Source organism: Botrytis porri (genome assembly GCF_014898465.1).
Source record: "Botrytis porri strain MUCL 3234 chromosome Unknown BPOR_002, whole genome shotgun sequence".
In the NCBI taxonomy this organism is placed as follows: domain Eukaryota; kingdom Fungi; phylum Ascomycota; class Leotiomycetes; order Helotiales; family Sclerotiniaceae; genus Botrytis; species Botrytis porri.
The window spans coordinates 1,447,003-1,462,333 of NW_024066076.1; the positions used below are offsets into that span (position 1 = coordinate 1,447,003).

The 15,331-nt window shown below is 44.5% G+C and overlaps 6 protein-coding genes across 6 annotated transcripts; 5 read left to right on the top strand and 1 right to left on the bottom strand.

Annotated features, from left to right (window-relative positions):
* Positions 1 to 47: 47 nt before the first annotated feature.
* Positions 48 to 2,700, top strand: EAF01_001444 (uncharacterized protein; the record flags this gene model as incomplete). The annotated part of the gene is made up of 2 exons (XM_038909694.1): positions 48 to 114; positions 167 to 2,700. 2 exons carry the CDS (start codon positions 48 to 50, stop codon positions 2,698 to 2,700), a joined length of 2,601 nt encoding a protein of 866 aa, XP_038774506.1.
* A 410-nt stretch (positions 2,701 to 3,110) lies between these two features.
* Positions 3,111 to 4,868, top strand: EAF01_001445 (uncharacterized protein; the record flags this gene model as incomplete). Its single annotated transcript, XM_038909695.1, has 5 exons — positions 3,111 to 3,172; positions 3,242 to 3,309; positions 3,361 to 3,440; positions 3,497 to 4,201; positions 4,251 to 4,868. 5 exons carry the CDS (start codon positions 3,111 to 3,113, stop codon positions 4,866 to 4,868), a joined length of 1,533 nt encoding a protein of 510 aa, XP_038774507.1.
* Positions 4,869 to 5,036: 168 nt separating this feature from the next.
* EAF01_001446 (uncharacterized protein) lies at positions 5,037 to 6,152 on the bottom strand. Its single transcript, XM_038909696.1, has 2 exons — positions 5,467 to 6,152; positions 5,037 to 5,399 (listed from the first exon to the last, which is right to left on the bottom strand). Exons 1-2 carry the CDS (start codon positions 5,883 to 5,885, stop codon positions 5,150 to 5,152), a joined length of 669 nt encoding a protein of 222 aa, XP_038774508.1. The 5' UTR covers positions 5,886 to 6,152; the 3' UTR covers positions 5,037 to 5,149.
* A 1,201-nt stretch (positions 6,153 to 7,353) lies between these two features.
* On the top strand, positions 7,354 to 9,321 carry EAF01_001447 (uncharacterized protein; the record flags this gene model as incomplete). Its single annotated transcript, XM_038909697.1, has 2 exons — positions 7,354 to 7,778; positions 7,836 to 9,321. The coding sequence occupies exons 1-2, from the start codon at positions 7,573 to 7,575 to the stop codon at positions 9,319 to 9,321; spliced, it is 1,692 nt and encodes a 563-aa protein (XP_038774509.1). The 5' UTR covers positions 7,354 to 7,572.
* Positions 9,322 to 10,227: 906 nt separating this feature from the next.
* On the top strand, positions 10,228 to 11,346 carry EAF01_001448 (uncharacterized protein). The gene is made up of 2 exons (XM_038909698.1): positions 10,228 to 10,287; positions 10,344 to 11,346. Exon 2 carries the CDS (start codon positions 10,924 to 10,926, stop codon positions 11,248 to 11,250), a length of 327 nt encoding a protein of 108 aa, XP_038774510.1. The 5' UTR covers positions 10,228 to 10,287; positions 10,344 to 10,923; the 3' UTR covers positions 11,251 to 11,346.
* A 673-nt stretch (positions 11,347 to 12,019) lies between these two features.
* Positions 12,020 to 15,180, top strand: EAF01_001449 (uncharacterized protein; the record flags this gene model as incomplete). Its single annotated transcript, XM_038909699.1, has 8 exons — positions 12,020 to 12,087; positions 12,140 to 12,302; positions 12,357 to 12,524; positions 12,578 to 13,238; positions 13,289 to 14,202; positions 14,254 to 14,372; positions 14,418 to 14,497; positions 14,546 to 15,180. 8 exons carry the CDS (start codon positions 12,020 to 12,022, stop codon positions 15,178 to 15,180), a joined length of 2,808 nt encoding a protein of 935 aa, XP_038774511.1.
* Positions 15,181 to 15,331: the final 151 nt, after the last annotated feature.

The following is a 15,331-nucleotide window of genomic DNA, read 5'->3' on the forward strand; positions in this document are numbered from 1 at the left end:
GACTGGCGATCCAAATAATCTTTTGTTTGTTACAGTATTTCACAAATATGGCACCGCCAAAATCTACAGTTCCAAAGCTACCCAGTAGTCTTCTTCAGCAACTGGGAATTGAAGGTAAATACTAGCCATTGATAACTCATTTTCATATACTTACAATTCCTTGTAGATAGTGGTGGAATTGGGGGTCGAGGGCGCAAACGTCTCGGGCGTAAAGAAATGCGCAAAGCAGAAAGACAAGAGAAGAAGCAGAGTAGATCCCAGTCCTCAAGGCCTCCTCCGCAAAAGCGATTGAAGTCACAACATCCCAAGCATAACCATAGCGATAGTAATGACGAGGAAGATGAAGACATTGAACCGTTGAATGCGAAGGTTATCCCGGAAACTAGACAAGATGATAGCCCAAAACCGAAATCCATACTGAAAACGACGAAGAAAGCAGAGCCCAAACCAGCGAAGGCACTCCCTAAGGACGATGCAAATACCAAGTCAAGGGTAGGAAAGAACATCCCGAGGGCTATCAAGGATAAATTGGCGGAAGACGACGATGAGATCGCCGCTCTGGAGAAGAAATTGGGATTGAAAGGGAAGAAGAAAGGTCTACCAAAATCATTTCAAGAGGATGGGTTAGATGATCTTCTGGGTGATTTGGATGCCTTAGATGAGAGCGAAGATGAGGAAGTACAGGAAAAGAAAAAAGGAAAAGCGGAGGCAGATGACTGGCTTCAGCGCAAAAGAGCAGAAGCCCGAAAGCGAGCAAGGAGCAATCAGAGCTCTGAGGATGAGGAAGAGGATGAAGACGACGAAATGATGGGCGATGATGGCGACGAAGCGTCTGATATGTCAATGGATGAAGGTGATTCCTCAGGCGGCGATTCAGGTGACGACGATAGTGATACTGGAGATGAGGATGCGGCTGAGAATGATTTTGAAGGGTTTGGTTCAGGGAGTGGTGAAGACGCTCCGCCAAAGCCAAAAGTCCGTGAAAACCCGTACGTGGCACCTGTGTCTGCGAATGCAGCTTCCTCTGGAAAATATATCCCACCTTCATTACGAATAGAATCTTCTTCAGATTCTGAAGATTTAGTGCGTCTACGGCGACAAACTCAGGGTCTGGTCAATAGGTTGACGGAAGCCAATCTAATATCCCTCCTTGGAGACATAGAAAAATTGTATCGGACCAATCCCCGTCAACACATGACTTCCACTCTCATCGATCTGCTCTTGACTTCTGTTTGCGAACCAACGACTTTGCCCGACACTCTTATAATACTCCCCGCCGGATTTATTGCTGCAGTATACAAGATTATTGGTACCGATTTTGGTGCTCAGGTAGTTCAAAGAATAGTTGAACTCTTTGACGAACACTATGCGCGGATAGTATCACTGAATCAAGAATCCTCGACATCCGTTCCCGATAGCAAGGAAACTACTAACCTGATAGCTTTACTTTCAGAGTTGTATAACTTTCAAGTAGTGGGTAGCAGTCTCATTTTCGATTACATTAAGCTGTTTTTAGATACACTATCGGAACAGAATGCCGAGCTTCTTCTAAAGATTGTGCGCATCTCGGGTCCTCAACTACGACAAGACGACCCTTCAGCACTAAAAGACATTGTTACTATGCTTCGACCTGCCGTCCAAAAAGCCGGCGGCGAAGACAAGTTGTCCGTGAGGACAAAGTTCATGATTGAAACCATCAATGATCTCAAAAACAACAGAATGAAAACCGGTGCTGTTGCTTCTGCTGTCACCTCAGAGCATACAATTCGAATGAAAAAAACACTAGGAACGCTAAATACTCGAAGTATAAAAGCTAGCGAACCCCTGCGCATTGGTCTAAAAGACATTAGAGATTCGGACAAAAAGGGGAAATGGTGGTTGGTTGGTGCGAGCTGGGCAGGCAATGGTGAAGACGAGGAAGAGTCCACATCAACAGTTAAAAGTACCAGAGAAGTTAAAGACGTAGATGCAGGGACCTCTGACCTCCTCCAACTCGCTAGAGAGCAACGTATGAACACGGATATTCGCCGAGCTGTTTTCATCACCATTATGTCCGCCTCAGATTATCAAGACGCATATCTACGATTGATGAAATTAAAATTAAAAAAGGTCCAGGAACTTGAGATACCGAAAGTCTTGATACAATGTTCCGGCGCAGAAAAAATGTACAACCCGTACTACACATTGATAGCAAAGAGATTATGTGGCGATAGAAAACTCAAGATGGCCTTCCAATTCAGTTTGTGGGATCTTTTCAAGAAAATGGGCGAAACAAATGACGACGATGATGAGGATTTTGAAGAGGATACTGAGCTGGATACGAGGCACATTGTCAATCTGGCCAAGATGTTTGGTACGTTGATGGCAGAAGGTGGACTTGGACTCAACGTTCTCAAGAATCTGAATCTCAGCTATCTACAAGCTAAGACGAAAACTTTCTGTGAGGTTCTTTTTATCACTATTATTCTGCAAACTCAGAAAGCATCGAAAGAGAGCCGAGATGCTAAAGCAATTACAAATCTGTTTTCGAGGGTGAAGGAAACGCCTCAAATGATAACTGGGCTGCAATACTTCTTGAAGAAGGTAGTAGGCAAGACGGATATAGCAGGAGGAGGGGCTGAAAAGGATATCGTCAAATGGGGTTGTAAGGTTGCTGGAGATACACTTCAGGCATTGCTTAATGCAGATACCCCCAGGTAGGTAGTGGATTGCGATGTGGTATTAGTAGCTAAAAGATGGCATCCGTTATGAATTAGCTTTGCTCCGTGCTTTCATGTAACTAGTAGTGAGTGAAGACACGGGCTGGACACTATAATGATTGTATCCCTTAATTATTTTGGCACTTCTCGATGTGTAAATTAGCAGTGATTAATTAGTACCTTTCTAAGCCGAAGCAACCCTTACAAGTGCCAAATTGATTGTCTTTTTGGGGCTTCCTGGAGACTTCTAGCTTACACAATCAAGCGGCACCGGGAACTCGCGGTTGTAAAAAGGGTTCTAAAATATCTCCACGTGATTATCGGATCAATCCGCTTCGTCCGTCCGGTAACTAAACAAACGGCGGCGACCCTAAAACTTGTTGAATAACACAATAATACCCTTCATACAAAATGCTTCGCAGTTTATTAGTGCCCAGAGCGACCGTCAGGTCTGCTTTCAGACAAAAATCCTCGTAAGTGCAATGACCAGACTTCAATTCCTGCTAAAAGTTTTCTATACTAACTTTTTTCTGTTGAAGCAGTCTTCCCAAGATAGTTGCCCCTTCAGGTATTGCAAACTTATCGCGACGAGGATATGCCACTGAAGCTGGTCAGTAAATCCAATCGATCTCACAGGGTTAAAACAACTGACGTGTAGAAGAGGAGCAAGATTTGGTTATCATCGGAGGTGGTGTTGCAGGATATGTTGCCGCTATCAAAGCTGGTCAAGAGGGCATGAAAGTATGGTTTGCCTAACAGGAGGAATTTTTTTTGCAGACTTTTAACATTGTCCGCAGGTAACATGTATAGAAAAACGTGGAACTCTTGGAGGAACATGTTTGAATGTCGGCTGTATTCCCTCGAAAGCTCTACTCAACAATTCGCATCTTTACCACCAAATTTTACATGACACCAAAGCTCGCGGTATCGAAGTCGGAGATGTCAAGCTCAACTTGGAACAAATGATGAAGTCGAAAGACACTGCGGTCGCTGGACTCACAAAGGGTGTTGAATTTTTGTTCAAGAAGAACAACGTTAAGTACGTCAAGGGTACTGCTACATTTACTGGCGAGCACGAGGTCAAGGTCAACCTTTCAGAGGGTGGAGAAGAGACTATTATTGGAAAGAACATCCTTATCGCTACTGGTAGCGAAGCTACACCATTCCCAGGACTCGAGGTTGACGAGAAGAGAATCATCACCAGCACAGGAGCTATTGCGCTAGAGAAGGTTCCAGAGAGCATGGTTGTTATTGGTGGAGGTATTATCGGTCTTGAGATGAGCTCTGTCTGGTCAAGACTTGGTACGAAGGTTACAGTTGTTGAGTTCTTACCTCAAATTGGTGGACCAGGAATGGATGCCGAAATCGCAAAATCATCGCAAAAGATCCTCAAGAAGCAAGGCATGGACTTTAAGCTCAACACTAAGGTTATGAGTGGTGATGTTACTGGTGAGAAGGTCAAGCTTAGCCTTGAGGCTGCAAAGGGTGGCAAGGAAGAAACTGTACGCTAAATCTACTAAAATTTCATATACACGCTAACACCTTCTATAGATTGACGCAGATGTCGTACTCGTTGCTATTGGACGAAGACCATACACTGCAGGTCTCGGATTAGAGAACATCGGTCTCGAGACTGACGATAAGGGAAGATTGGTCATCGACTCGGAATACCGGACCAAGCTGCCTCACATCCGAGTTGTAGGTGACTGCACCTTCGGACCTATGCTTGCCCACAAGGCCGAGGAAGAGGCTGTTGCGGTCGTTGAGTACATCAAGAAGGGATACGGACACGTCAACTACGCGGCCATCCCATCTGTTATGTACACACACCCAGAAGTTGCATGGGTTGGCCAAAACGAACAGGAGCTCAAGGCTGCTGGCACCAAGTACAAGACCGGCACATTCCCATTTTCTGCAAACTCAAGAGCGAAGACCAACTTAGACACCGAAGGTATGGTAAAGATGCTTGCCGATGCTGAGACTGATAGAATTCTTGGTGTTCACATTATCGGACCAAACGCCGGAGAGATGATTGCAGAGGCCACATTGGCTATTGAATATGGCGCATCAAGTGAGGATATTGGACGCACGTGTCACGCACATCCAACTTTGGCAGAGGCATTTAAAGAGGCTGCTATGGCTACCTATGGCAAGGCTGTCCATTATTAGAAGATGGTTAAAGGTGGCGGCGGCGTGATTTGACAATGAATGGCGCGATCATAAGCATGAGCATGAGACTGAAATTTGTGATTCGTGTAAGATATGGTTACATAAATCGTGTGCAGTACTCATTGATAACCTATGAAACCCTAGAATTTCTGAATAATCCTCCACTAACGCCTTCCTATCTGTGACCTCTGCTTCCTCTCATGATCTCTGTTACAGACTTTAACAAAATGAAACTCAATAATGGTATAATCCGTCAACGACAACAAGCTAGAAGGTAAAGCTCAAATCCGATATGCAAGCCGATTGTTTTGTAACCCATATCTTCCGCCGTGATGCCTTGCATCTCTCATATCTCTCACTCCCCCAAAACCACTAAGAGCACCCAGACTTCCGAGACCACCTGCATTACCCAAGCCACTCAATCCACCTGCAGCTCCTAAACATGTACCTGAACTAAGTAGTCCGACATCTCTATAAGGACTTCGCCCGAGTCTACTGGGAGACAGATGGGCATATCTTCCTGTATTATGTCTATGGGCCGTCCGTTAGCACAATTGTTGTTGTGACTTTGTGTCTATCGGTGAACTATCGAACTTACAACTGCTGGGTAAGAGGTTCCATGTTCATACTTGAACACCTTCCATCACCCCTCGCATACCCTCTCGCGCTATTTGTATAGGAGTTCAAACCACTGTCGCAATGCGGACATTCGCACGTGGTATAGTACATATCTTGGATCTGAGACTGTGAATAATAAGACTGAGATTGGAGTGCATAATATTGAGCTTCGATACAAGTACGGCAGTAATGAGCGCCAGTACGTGGATCATCTTCGCAGGACTGGCAGTCGTTGTATATATGAGTAGAATTGTGGGAAGGATAGGTGCGTGGGACGATCAAAGAATGTGCGAGCGCGTTTTGGGGTCTGTGTGGTGTTTGGAGGTAGATTGGGTCGACGTGGGTGTCTAATTGGCAGAAAACATTGGGATTATGTTTGCGGAGACAAGTAAGATTCATTGTGATAATGGTGGAAGACAGAAGGATATTTGGAAAGATTAGGGTGTAAAATTTGAAAGGGTAGTGAGGTTTGCAGGGCTACAATAACGTTTATTGAAAGGTTGCTGGATTCTAAAGAATGAGATGGACATTCAGCGAGTGTTTTATACTTGGGGGAAAGAGATACCCCCTCGCTGTGAAACGATGGGTTTTGCCCAACAGAATGAGGCTTACACTCATGTACAACCGGGAATATTAGGAGATAACAATGAAGAAAATTCTATATTGCAGTTTATGTGACGTTTAGATCTGCTCTTCTTGGGCAATAGGAGATTTCTGATAGGTATACTTGAGGTTACACGGAGGTTGAGGATATCAAGCAAACATAGTCTGTAATATCGCCGTATGCAATGCCACTTCCGAATAAAACAGCGATTGGCCTCGGGTGAAGCAGTGATTGCTGGGCTTGTTTAGAGGAGCCCCTGGAGAGGGGGGGTAGTGGCGGTCTCTAGCTCAATGGGAGATAGGAATGCCTCCTGGCCGCCTTAGAATGCAAAACTTCACCTCGGTGTACGAATGCGGGAAGAGTTGAAACCCCAACCCACGAGCACAATCCCGAGGGGCAGTGTTTGGGCCTAGATATTACTGAGATGATCATGATGACTGCTGCATGTTTCCAACGAATAGCGATTGCTTAAGCAGTAGATAGCAAGTACATCCAATCCAGACATTACACCCGGTAAAGTGACAATATCGACACGTAAATCGCACTAGCTGATACACTAGAGTACAGCCGAACGTGTACTATTTCTAGAAACTTCTGAAATCATTCGATGTAGCATGAAGGTATTCAGCTCACTGCAACAGGTCACAATGAAGTCGCTCTCAGTGTCACTAGGGGTAGGGTTGCACACGCAAGCAGAAGACTCAAAACCCAGCAAAAAAAAAACTGCACAAGGGACCAACCCATTGTCGCAGACGAGACATCTGCGTTAGACCTGAGGGAAACGTAGAATCTCATCTAAGACCGTCGCCGTTGCCGTTGCCGTCACTTTTGTCAATATCCCGCCGAGCCTTTTTGTGAACCGGCTCTTCCACGCTATGAGCTTGACCTACGGAGACGATTGAAACGGTTTGCATCAATTCTCATGCCATGCCTTTATTCGTATTTGACCTACGGGTGAGAGTTTCTCCAACCCACTTTATTGCAGATATATGGGTAAATGGGGTGACCAGGTATCTGCACATCGAACTGCCTTTTCATAGAGTACCTGTGGACCCTGGACGATGTCATTCATATATAATCATCTTCGGAATGACCAGCAGGAACAGTATCAAGATTATCTTGAGGTAGAGAGAATGCCACAAAGTGTCAGGTCGAATGTTAAATGGGAGGGTCAGAGTGTTGATTTGGCTGATGTTGAACCTTCATCGATTGGTAAGCCTGTCCCACAAAATTAGGGGCCAACAAAAATCCAAGCCCTGCCACTCGTTCAGGGATTGGCACCACTAGTGACTATACACCGCAAGTTCTTAGATACATGTTAGACTCTTAGACTTGGTCGTATAATCAATCAAAATCATCGAATGTTTATTCGACACAACCTTTTTTGAGCGTCAATTGATTGATTGCTTTTCACACCTACAGTTTTTCTGTTAGTGTACTATCGGCTTCTGCTTATCTGTCCCACGAAACGATCATTTTACAATGTCTTCCTGGAAGGCCGTAGCGGCCGCTTCTAAGGAGAAGATAATATCTCGCAGACAAGTCGAAGGTCTCATCGCAGATGGCAGGTCAATCATTATTGTTGATCAGGCCGTACTCAAAGTAGATGCTTGGCTGAAATACCATCCCGGAGGAGACAAGGCCATTAAGCATATGGTAGGAAGGGATGCAACAGATGAAGTAAACGCGTGCGTAAAGTAACAATCACTCTTCCGAATTCATCCAAACTGATAGATTCTCTATAGTCTACACTCAGCAGAAACTAGAGCCCTTATGGGAAGGTATCAAATCGGCAAAATAGAAGGTCGTTGGAAGAACTTTGTCCCTCCAATACAATACGGAAAGTTTCGAAGCTATGTCGAAGACATGTCCGACGATTCCGAAGAAGACGACAATACTTACGATGAAAAATCGAGCTCTGAAACGTCAAGACTCCCCTCGCCTACATTCGATGAAGATTTCTCAGAAGTGCGCAGAAGAGGGTTGGCTAAAGAAGACCGCCCGGTGTCCTCTGCTTCCTCCATCTCATCTGCGCCTGACCTGGACGATGGCATGTCTCACTTCGATGCATTGACTCGAGAACAAATCGACCTAGACCATGCAAAATATCCTTCTTTAGATCCTGATACTCAAGAAGAAATTGTTCAGAAGTACCGTCTGTTGGATCAACGGATGCGTGCAGAAGGTCTGTATGACTGCAATTACATTGCATACGCAATTGAATGCTGCCGATATACTTTTCTTGCAGCTATGGCATTCATGTGCTTGAAGTGGGGCTGGTATGGGACAAGTGGGTTGTTTCTTGGTTGTCTATGGCATCAATTAGTGTTCACGGTGCATGATGCAGGTCATATGGGTATTACCCATAACTTTACGATCGACTCGCTCATCGGCATTGGATTCACAGACTTCATTGGTGGTCTATCAATGGGATGGTGGAAACGTAACCACAACGTCCATCATATTGTGACAAACTCTCCCGAGCATGATCCAGACATTCAGCATATCCCCTTCTTCGCCGTTAGCCATAGATTTTTGAGCTCTCTGACCTCAACTTACTATGAAAAATGCTTAGAATATGACGCATTCGCGAAATTTCTCCTTCCGTACCAATCATACTATTATTATGTAGTACTTTGCTTTGGTCGATTCAATCTCTACCGCTTGTCCTGGGAATATCTTCTCCGGGGCCTTGGGCCAAAGAAAGGCCCTGCATGGTGGCAACGATGGCTAGAAATTGTCGGCCATGTTTTCTTTTGGACTTGGTATGGTTATGGAGTTGTCTACAAAAGTATTCCTACAAATGGTGCCCGAGTTTTATTTGTCATGATCAGCCATGTGGTCACTATGCCAGTCCATGCTCAGATAACTCTTTCACATTTCTCCATGAGCACATCTGAGCTTGGCCCTCATGAGTCCTTTCCACAGAAGATGCTACGCACCACTATGGATATCGACTGCCCACAATGGCTTGACTTCTTTCACGGAGGTCTTCAGTTTCAGGCTATTCATCACCTTTTCCCTAGGATGCCTAGACACAATCTTCGCCGCGCTCAGAAGCTTGTGTTAGAATTCTGCAATGAAGTGGGCATCCCATATGCACTCTATGGGTTTGTAGACGGTAATAAGGAAGTCATTGGTAGGCTGGAAGAAGTCGGTAGGCAAGCTGCAATCCTAGCTAAATGTCAGAAGAGCATAGTAGAGAAAGGCGATATTCTTCATGGGCACTAGATAAGTCGCAGAACGGCTGCAATACATTATTTTTTACTGCAATATATGACTCGTCTGATCACACGGAGCTGTGGGTTGGCACCGCTTTTCTATGCATTGATATACCGTTTGGAACTGTAGAATCCCGTCTCTGATTTCACAACTAGTCATTGTCTAACGCTTCGCGAAGGACCCTGCATACTGCAAGCGATTGAAGACGCAGCGTCCAATTTCATTCCATCATAATCTTCCGGGATATCACTTTCCAGAACATTTACATTAGGCCATTTTTATGATTAATTATCGTCATATCCAAATTTCAGACACTCGGCCCGATTTCTTAATACAGGATTATGCAGTGACGATTGACTCGGGTCATTTGAGAATTCTTCCAGTATACGGAAAGGTACTTGAGGGTGCAGGTAGGAATGTGCCCGAGATGATAGACTGGAACCTCACATCATGGTTGGTGATATATTGTCCATGTTCGCGACAATTGGGGACGGTGAAGCTGCTTCCTGCGCACACACCCGCTGAAGTGTTGTATGCCAAGTGCAAGTCATTGGAGGAAGCGAACGAATAGGATTGTCGCTGATATGTTACAGCATCAGGCTTGCGCAAAAGTTACCAATTTTGGTATATTTATGTGATTAAAAGGCTGCGACAAAGAGTAGACGGACAAGCGGATGAGAAATATTGAGACGCGCTGCATTGGGATTTAACATTCGTACAAAGCTCCCAATTCACTCTACAGGACTCTATCTACAATTTCAAGCGAAGTCTACATATAACTCCGATGCCCCATCCTTTCGTTGAGACCAAATCTCTCAATTCTTTGGACCTACACTAAAGTGTGGAACACCTCTTCAAATCAGCCCACTGCCAACTACATATTGTCGAAGTCCATCACCTCACTTGAACACAGGGATGGGAAACCGCCATATGACCCCCGATGCTGCTGCACGTATTGCAAAGTCACACCCTGGGGTAAGTTTACTTGCGTAACCCACGCTAGAATATCACAATACTGAAAGTTAGTCTAGTCAGGATTTGCCAGAAGATCTGCTCGAGCAGGTCATAGTAATAGCGAACGTGACGCTAAATCTCAATCTGCATGGGACAGCGAGATGCAAGCTCAGAATGGCGAAGGTGAAGCATCGAGCGGTAAACAAAATATGAAGGCAGATCAAATCTCTGTACAAGACGGACAAGAGCAAGGTACTGGGGGAGAACGATGTTCATATTGCATCTCGGAAGCCCTTTGCGCCCGTCATGCAAGCAAGTGGGGCTGGTAATAGGAGGCGAACGTTGAATGCTGCCCGGTTCACTTCAGGGTCATCCTAAACGCTTTGAATCGGATTGTTTGCCTATGGTGCTGTGGTTGTTTTTCCCTCGTACGACGGATCATCCTCATTTCAAAACACGTTTCGTCGCTGGGATCGTAGATTCGCTGCTGAATGGGAAATTGATAAGATCTATGGGAATTGGCATCTCAATATCCATGCCAAAGTAGCTCAGCTGTTGTGATTCGCAATGTTGAACACAATGGGGAATGCAGAGGCAAACAACATAACCTGGCCCCTTCAAGTTCATATCAACTCTTGATACCTGTGATGATCATACATGCATGGACTGCCTAATGAAGTCAACAATCTTCCTATAACTGAGAGTATCCTTGCCGATGTAGCACAGCACCTTCTGAGCTTGACCAAACTGAAGAATCCGGGAGAGGCTGCGATGAAGTTGACTCCTCCGCATGAAGGCAACAGGTCGAGATCGACAATTCAATATCTGCTTTCATTTGAGACTATGGACAAGAGATTAGAAATCATAGCAAATACCAAAGCGATTCATGCTGCATTCTTGCATATATTCCGAATTCTCTTACATCACGGCGGTCGACTTCAATTCTCATCAACTTATTACTACCAGGTACTCACTCACGTGTAAGCTTTGACCATTTACATATATATGCGTATATGCCTAGTACTTATACATGAATTATGAAGCGATTCTGAAGCAATTCCAATGTTGCGTCGATGGTTGTCCCAGTCTCCATAAATGTGTGCGTAGGTACTCAACTTAACTGAAAACCTGTATGTAATCTTATTACTATGTATACATTGTATGTGTATGGTGCATTTTTTGAAAATAAATACCTCGATTGAATCTTATTGTTATCATTAATAATTACGAAAATGCTCGACTGTCGTATAACAAATAATACTGTTTGTCCTTTATTTGAAGGCACTCATTGTGATTGGGTAGAGCCTTCTATTCTATTGAAGATCACAGACTCCTCCGTCATCAAGCTTTCCTGCCTCGTCGATAACTTGAGATCCACATCCACAGCCTCACAACCAAACAACGAATCTCTTCACACCACAAATCCTTCACTTGCAATACAATTCAACATACGAACCCTCATCAACCACCATTGCTGATAATCATAGATTAGGATATCTCACCGCCTTGAAACAAATTCGGTGTTTTCTGTTCAGCATCCGGCTCCTTCGTGAATACAGCTCACGGTGCACCCACCATTCACTCATGTGATATCCCCGTCACAGCTAGCTATCCACAGATCTACCCACTCACTCTCTTCGCCATTCTGCTTTGCTCTTGCCTTGCGATATGAGAAAGAGATATTGAGGGACGGTGTCATCGGAGCAAATTCTTCTCAGGTAATATGAACTTTTGACCTCACCAGTAACTCAAGATGGATCAAAGTATACAACGTGCTTTGAATGATAAGCTTTACGACAAACGGAAAGTCGGCGCCTTAGAGTAAGTTTGATGAGTACCCTACATGTAACAATGTATTAACGGATATCCACAGTCTTGAACGGGTCATTCGTGATCTTACAGCTGCCAAGGAGTTTGATAAAATCAAAAAGATTATCCAACAACTGTGTAACGATTATGCTTACGCTGTCCACCAGCCGCATGCCAGGAATGGCGGTCTCATTGGTCTCGCGGCGGCCGCTATTGCATTAGGTCCGGTATGATACAGAGTTGTGTTGGAATTACATGTATCGAGCTGATGTCTTTGATAGGACCTCGCAAGATACCTTGATGAAATTGTTCCACCAGTCCTCGCCTGCTTCACAGATCAAGATGCTCGAGTAAGGTACTATGCGTGCGAAAGTATGTACAATATTGCCAAAGTGGCAAAGGGTGAAGTTTTACCTTATTTTAATGACATATTCGACGCTTTATGTAAGGCAAGTCAAGCCCAGAAGCCCTCGAAAGGATTTTCGAACTAATGGCCGAACAGCTAGGAGCGGACTCAGAACTCTCCGTCAAAAATGGTGCAGAACTTCTGGATCGTCTGATAAAGGACATAGTATCTGAATCTGCAGCTACCTACGTATCGATTCTTCACACTTCTGATGATTCCATGTCCGATTCTAATAAGGAAGCCCTTGAGGATTCCGATGATCTTCCTACAGCCTTCTCCCTGGCTCGCTTTATACCTTTATTAAAAGAAAGAATTTACGTGATAAATCCATTCACGCGCACCTTTCTCGTGGGGTGGATAACTTTATTAGATTCTATTCCAGATTTAGAACTTGTTTCTTTTCTCCCCGAATTTCTCGGTGGGCTGTTCAAATTCTTGAGTGATCCAAATCGTGATGTTCACGTGGCTACTCAAGGTGCAATCGAGAGATTTCTTAGTGAAATAAAGCGGATTTCACGCATCAAAAAAGGTATAGAAGAAAGCCGAAAATCTCGCAGCGACACCAAACGAAAACGATCAGGTTCAATGGACAGCGAAGGATCGACGGCACCAGATCTAGGTGGAGATGAAGACTCAGGTATGGATGTAGATGACAAAGACGTCAGTAGTGACGACGACTGGGTTCCTGGTCAAGATGTTCACGTAAATCACAAAGAAATTCTTGTTATCCTTACGGCGAATCTGGACACTCCATTGGGTAAGGATAAAGTATTGAAATCTGTGACCCAGCCAGCTGACACCAGATAGAAGAGGATAGCTTACTTGAATCGCTAAGATGGATTGTTGAATTTCTAGACATCTGCCCTGAAGAAGTCCTTCCATTTGCCCCAAAGATATTGGCACATTTACTTCCAGCCATGGCTAGTGGGGTGGATACCATTCGACAAGCTGCCGCTCGTGTCAACACATCCTTGATGGCTTATGTTGTGTCACTCTCGGATGAAGGTGGTGCTACTTCAGAGGCACCTTCCTCAGCTCCTTCGAGATTTCTCGCCATGAAAGAATCAAATCCTACCGAACGAAGGGATTCCTCCGCTACAAATCGTGGCTCCTTGTCCGGATCTCGTGAGCTTGATAAGAGAGATATAGAAGTACAGACACCCCCACCTCCGTCTAGCAAAACGCAAACACCTACACCGCCATATCAGGCACATGTAGATCTCGATTATGCTGCAGCTGTCAGCTCATTAACGTTACTATTTCTTAATGATCACGAAGTAACCAGAGTTGAAGCTCTAAATTGGTTGCTCATGTTACACAGGAAAGCACCTAAGAAGCTGCTCGCATTCAATGATGGAATATTCCCTGCTCTTCTTAAAACACTCTCTGATCCATCGGAAGCCGTAGTGACTAAAGATCTCCAACTATTATCTCAGATTTCGAGAAATAGCGATGATGACTATTTTACTTCTTTCATGGTAAACTTACTTCAACTATTTTCTACCGACAGGAAGCTCCTCGAGACTCGAGGAAACTTGATCATTCGACAATTATGTATTAATCTTAGCGCAGAGCGAATTTACAGAACACTTGCGGATTGCATAGAAAAGGAAGAAGATGTCGAATTTGCAAGCATTATGGTACAGAACCTTAACAATAATCTCATAACTGCACCGGAATTAGCAGATCTTAGGAAAAGGCTTCGGAATATAGAGAACAAGGTTCGTAATATCCATAGATTAACAAAAAGTCACCTGCTAATGGCTACATAGGATGGACAAGCTTTCTTCGTTGCTCTCTTCAGGTCTTGGTGCTACAATGCTGTAGCTACCTTCTCACTTTGTCTTTTAGGCCAGGCTTATGAGCAAGCATATAATCTTCTTCAGATATTGTATGCATGAGCAGTCCGCCATCGAAACAATACTAACATCAATAGTGCCGAACTCGAGATGACGGTCAATATGCTTATCCAGATCGATAAACTTGTACAATTGCTAGAATCACCTGTCTTCACATGTAAGGTGGCTATCTCAACCCCCAAATATTGCTAATCACCCATTCCAGACCTCCGCCTCCAACTACTTGAGCCCGAAAAACATCCTCATCTTTATAAGTGTCTTTACGGCCTTCTTATGCTGCTTCCACAATCCTCAGCCTTTGCAGCATTGAAGAATAGGCTAAATAGTGTGAGCGCAATAGGCTACCTGCACATAGCACCTCGAGCGTACGTACCTTCTTCATCTCGTAATAACAGTGTAGTGGACGCGTTTTCTACTTTTGCTCTCCATCAACGTCAAAAGAGTGGCACAGAAACTCATGGTTCTTCTCCTTCATTTAGCGTTCAGACGACTGCAGCACCGTCAAATTATGACAGGAGTAGCAGATTAAAAGGCAGGGAGGAAAGTGGTATCAGATGGGGAGAATTGCTTGACAAATTTAGAATTGTACAAGAGAGGGCGAGGCGGGCCAGAAGGCCTGGTGGGGATATGGAAGATGGATTGAGCGGCTTTGAATCAAGGATGGAGAGTGGAGAGAGTAGGGGTTTCAAAGATTCGACGAGGCTATCTGGACCGTCTCCAGTATCTAAAGATGCGCCAAGTGGAATCCCATCCGGACCACAACATGCGAAGTCGAGGAGTAGCCTGGGCAAGTTTGGGAGATTGGGAGGAGCGGTTGCGGGGGGTAGACCAAGGAAGTGACTATAGGATAGATGAATAGGCGAAGAACATACAAATACTTATACTGGAAAGTTTGGTATTTTGATACAATGGGTATAATATGAAGCGCAGTTTTCTGTTTTCATGGTTTCTCTCTACATTGTAATCACCATCTGCTCTCAAATACAGTCCT

Coding starts and splice junctions, on each gene's coding strand:
- EAF01_001446 (XM_038909696.1), bottom strand. CDS start 5,885: ATGAATCTTACTTGTCTCCGCAAACATAATCCCAATGTTTTCTGCCAA. Junction 5,400..5,466: donor GAACCTCTTACCCAGCAGTT/GTAAGTTCGATA, acceptor GACGGCCCATAG/ACATAATACAGGAAGATATG.
- EAF01_001448 (XM_038909698.1), top strand. CDS start 10,924: ATGCATGGACTGCCTAATGAAGTCAACAATCTTCCTATAACTGAGAGT.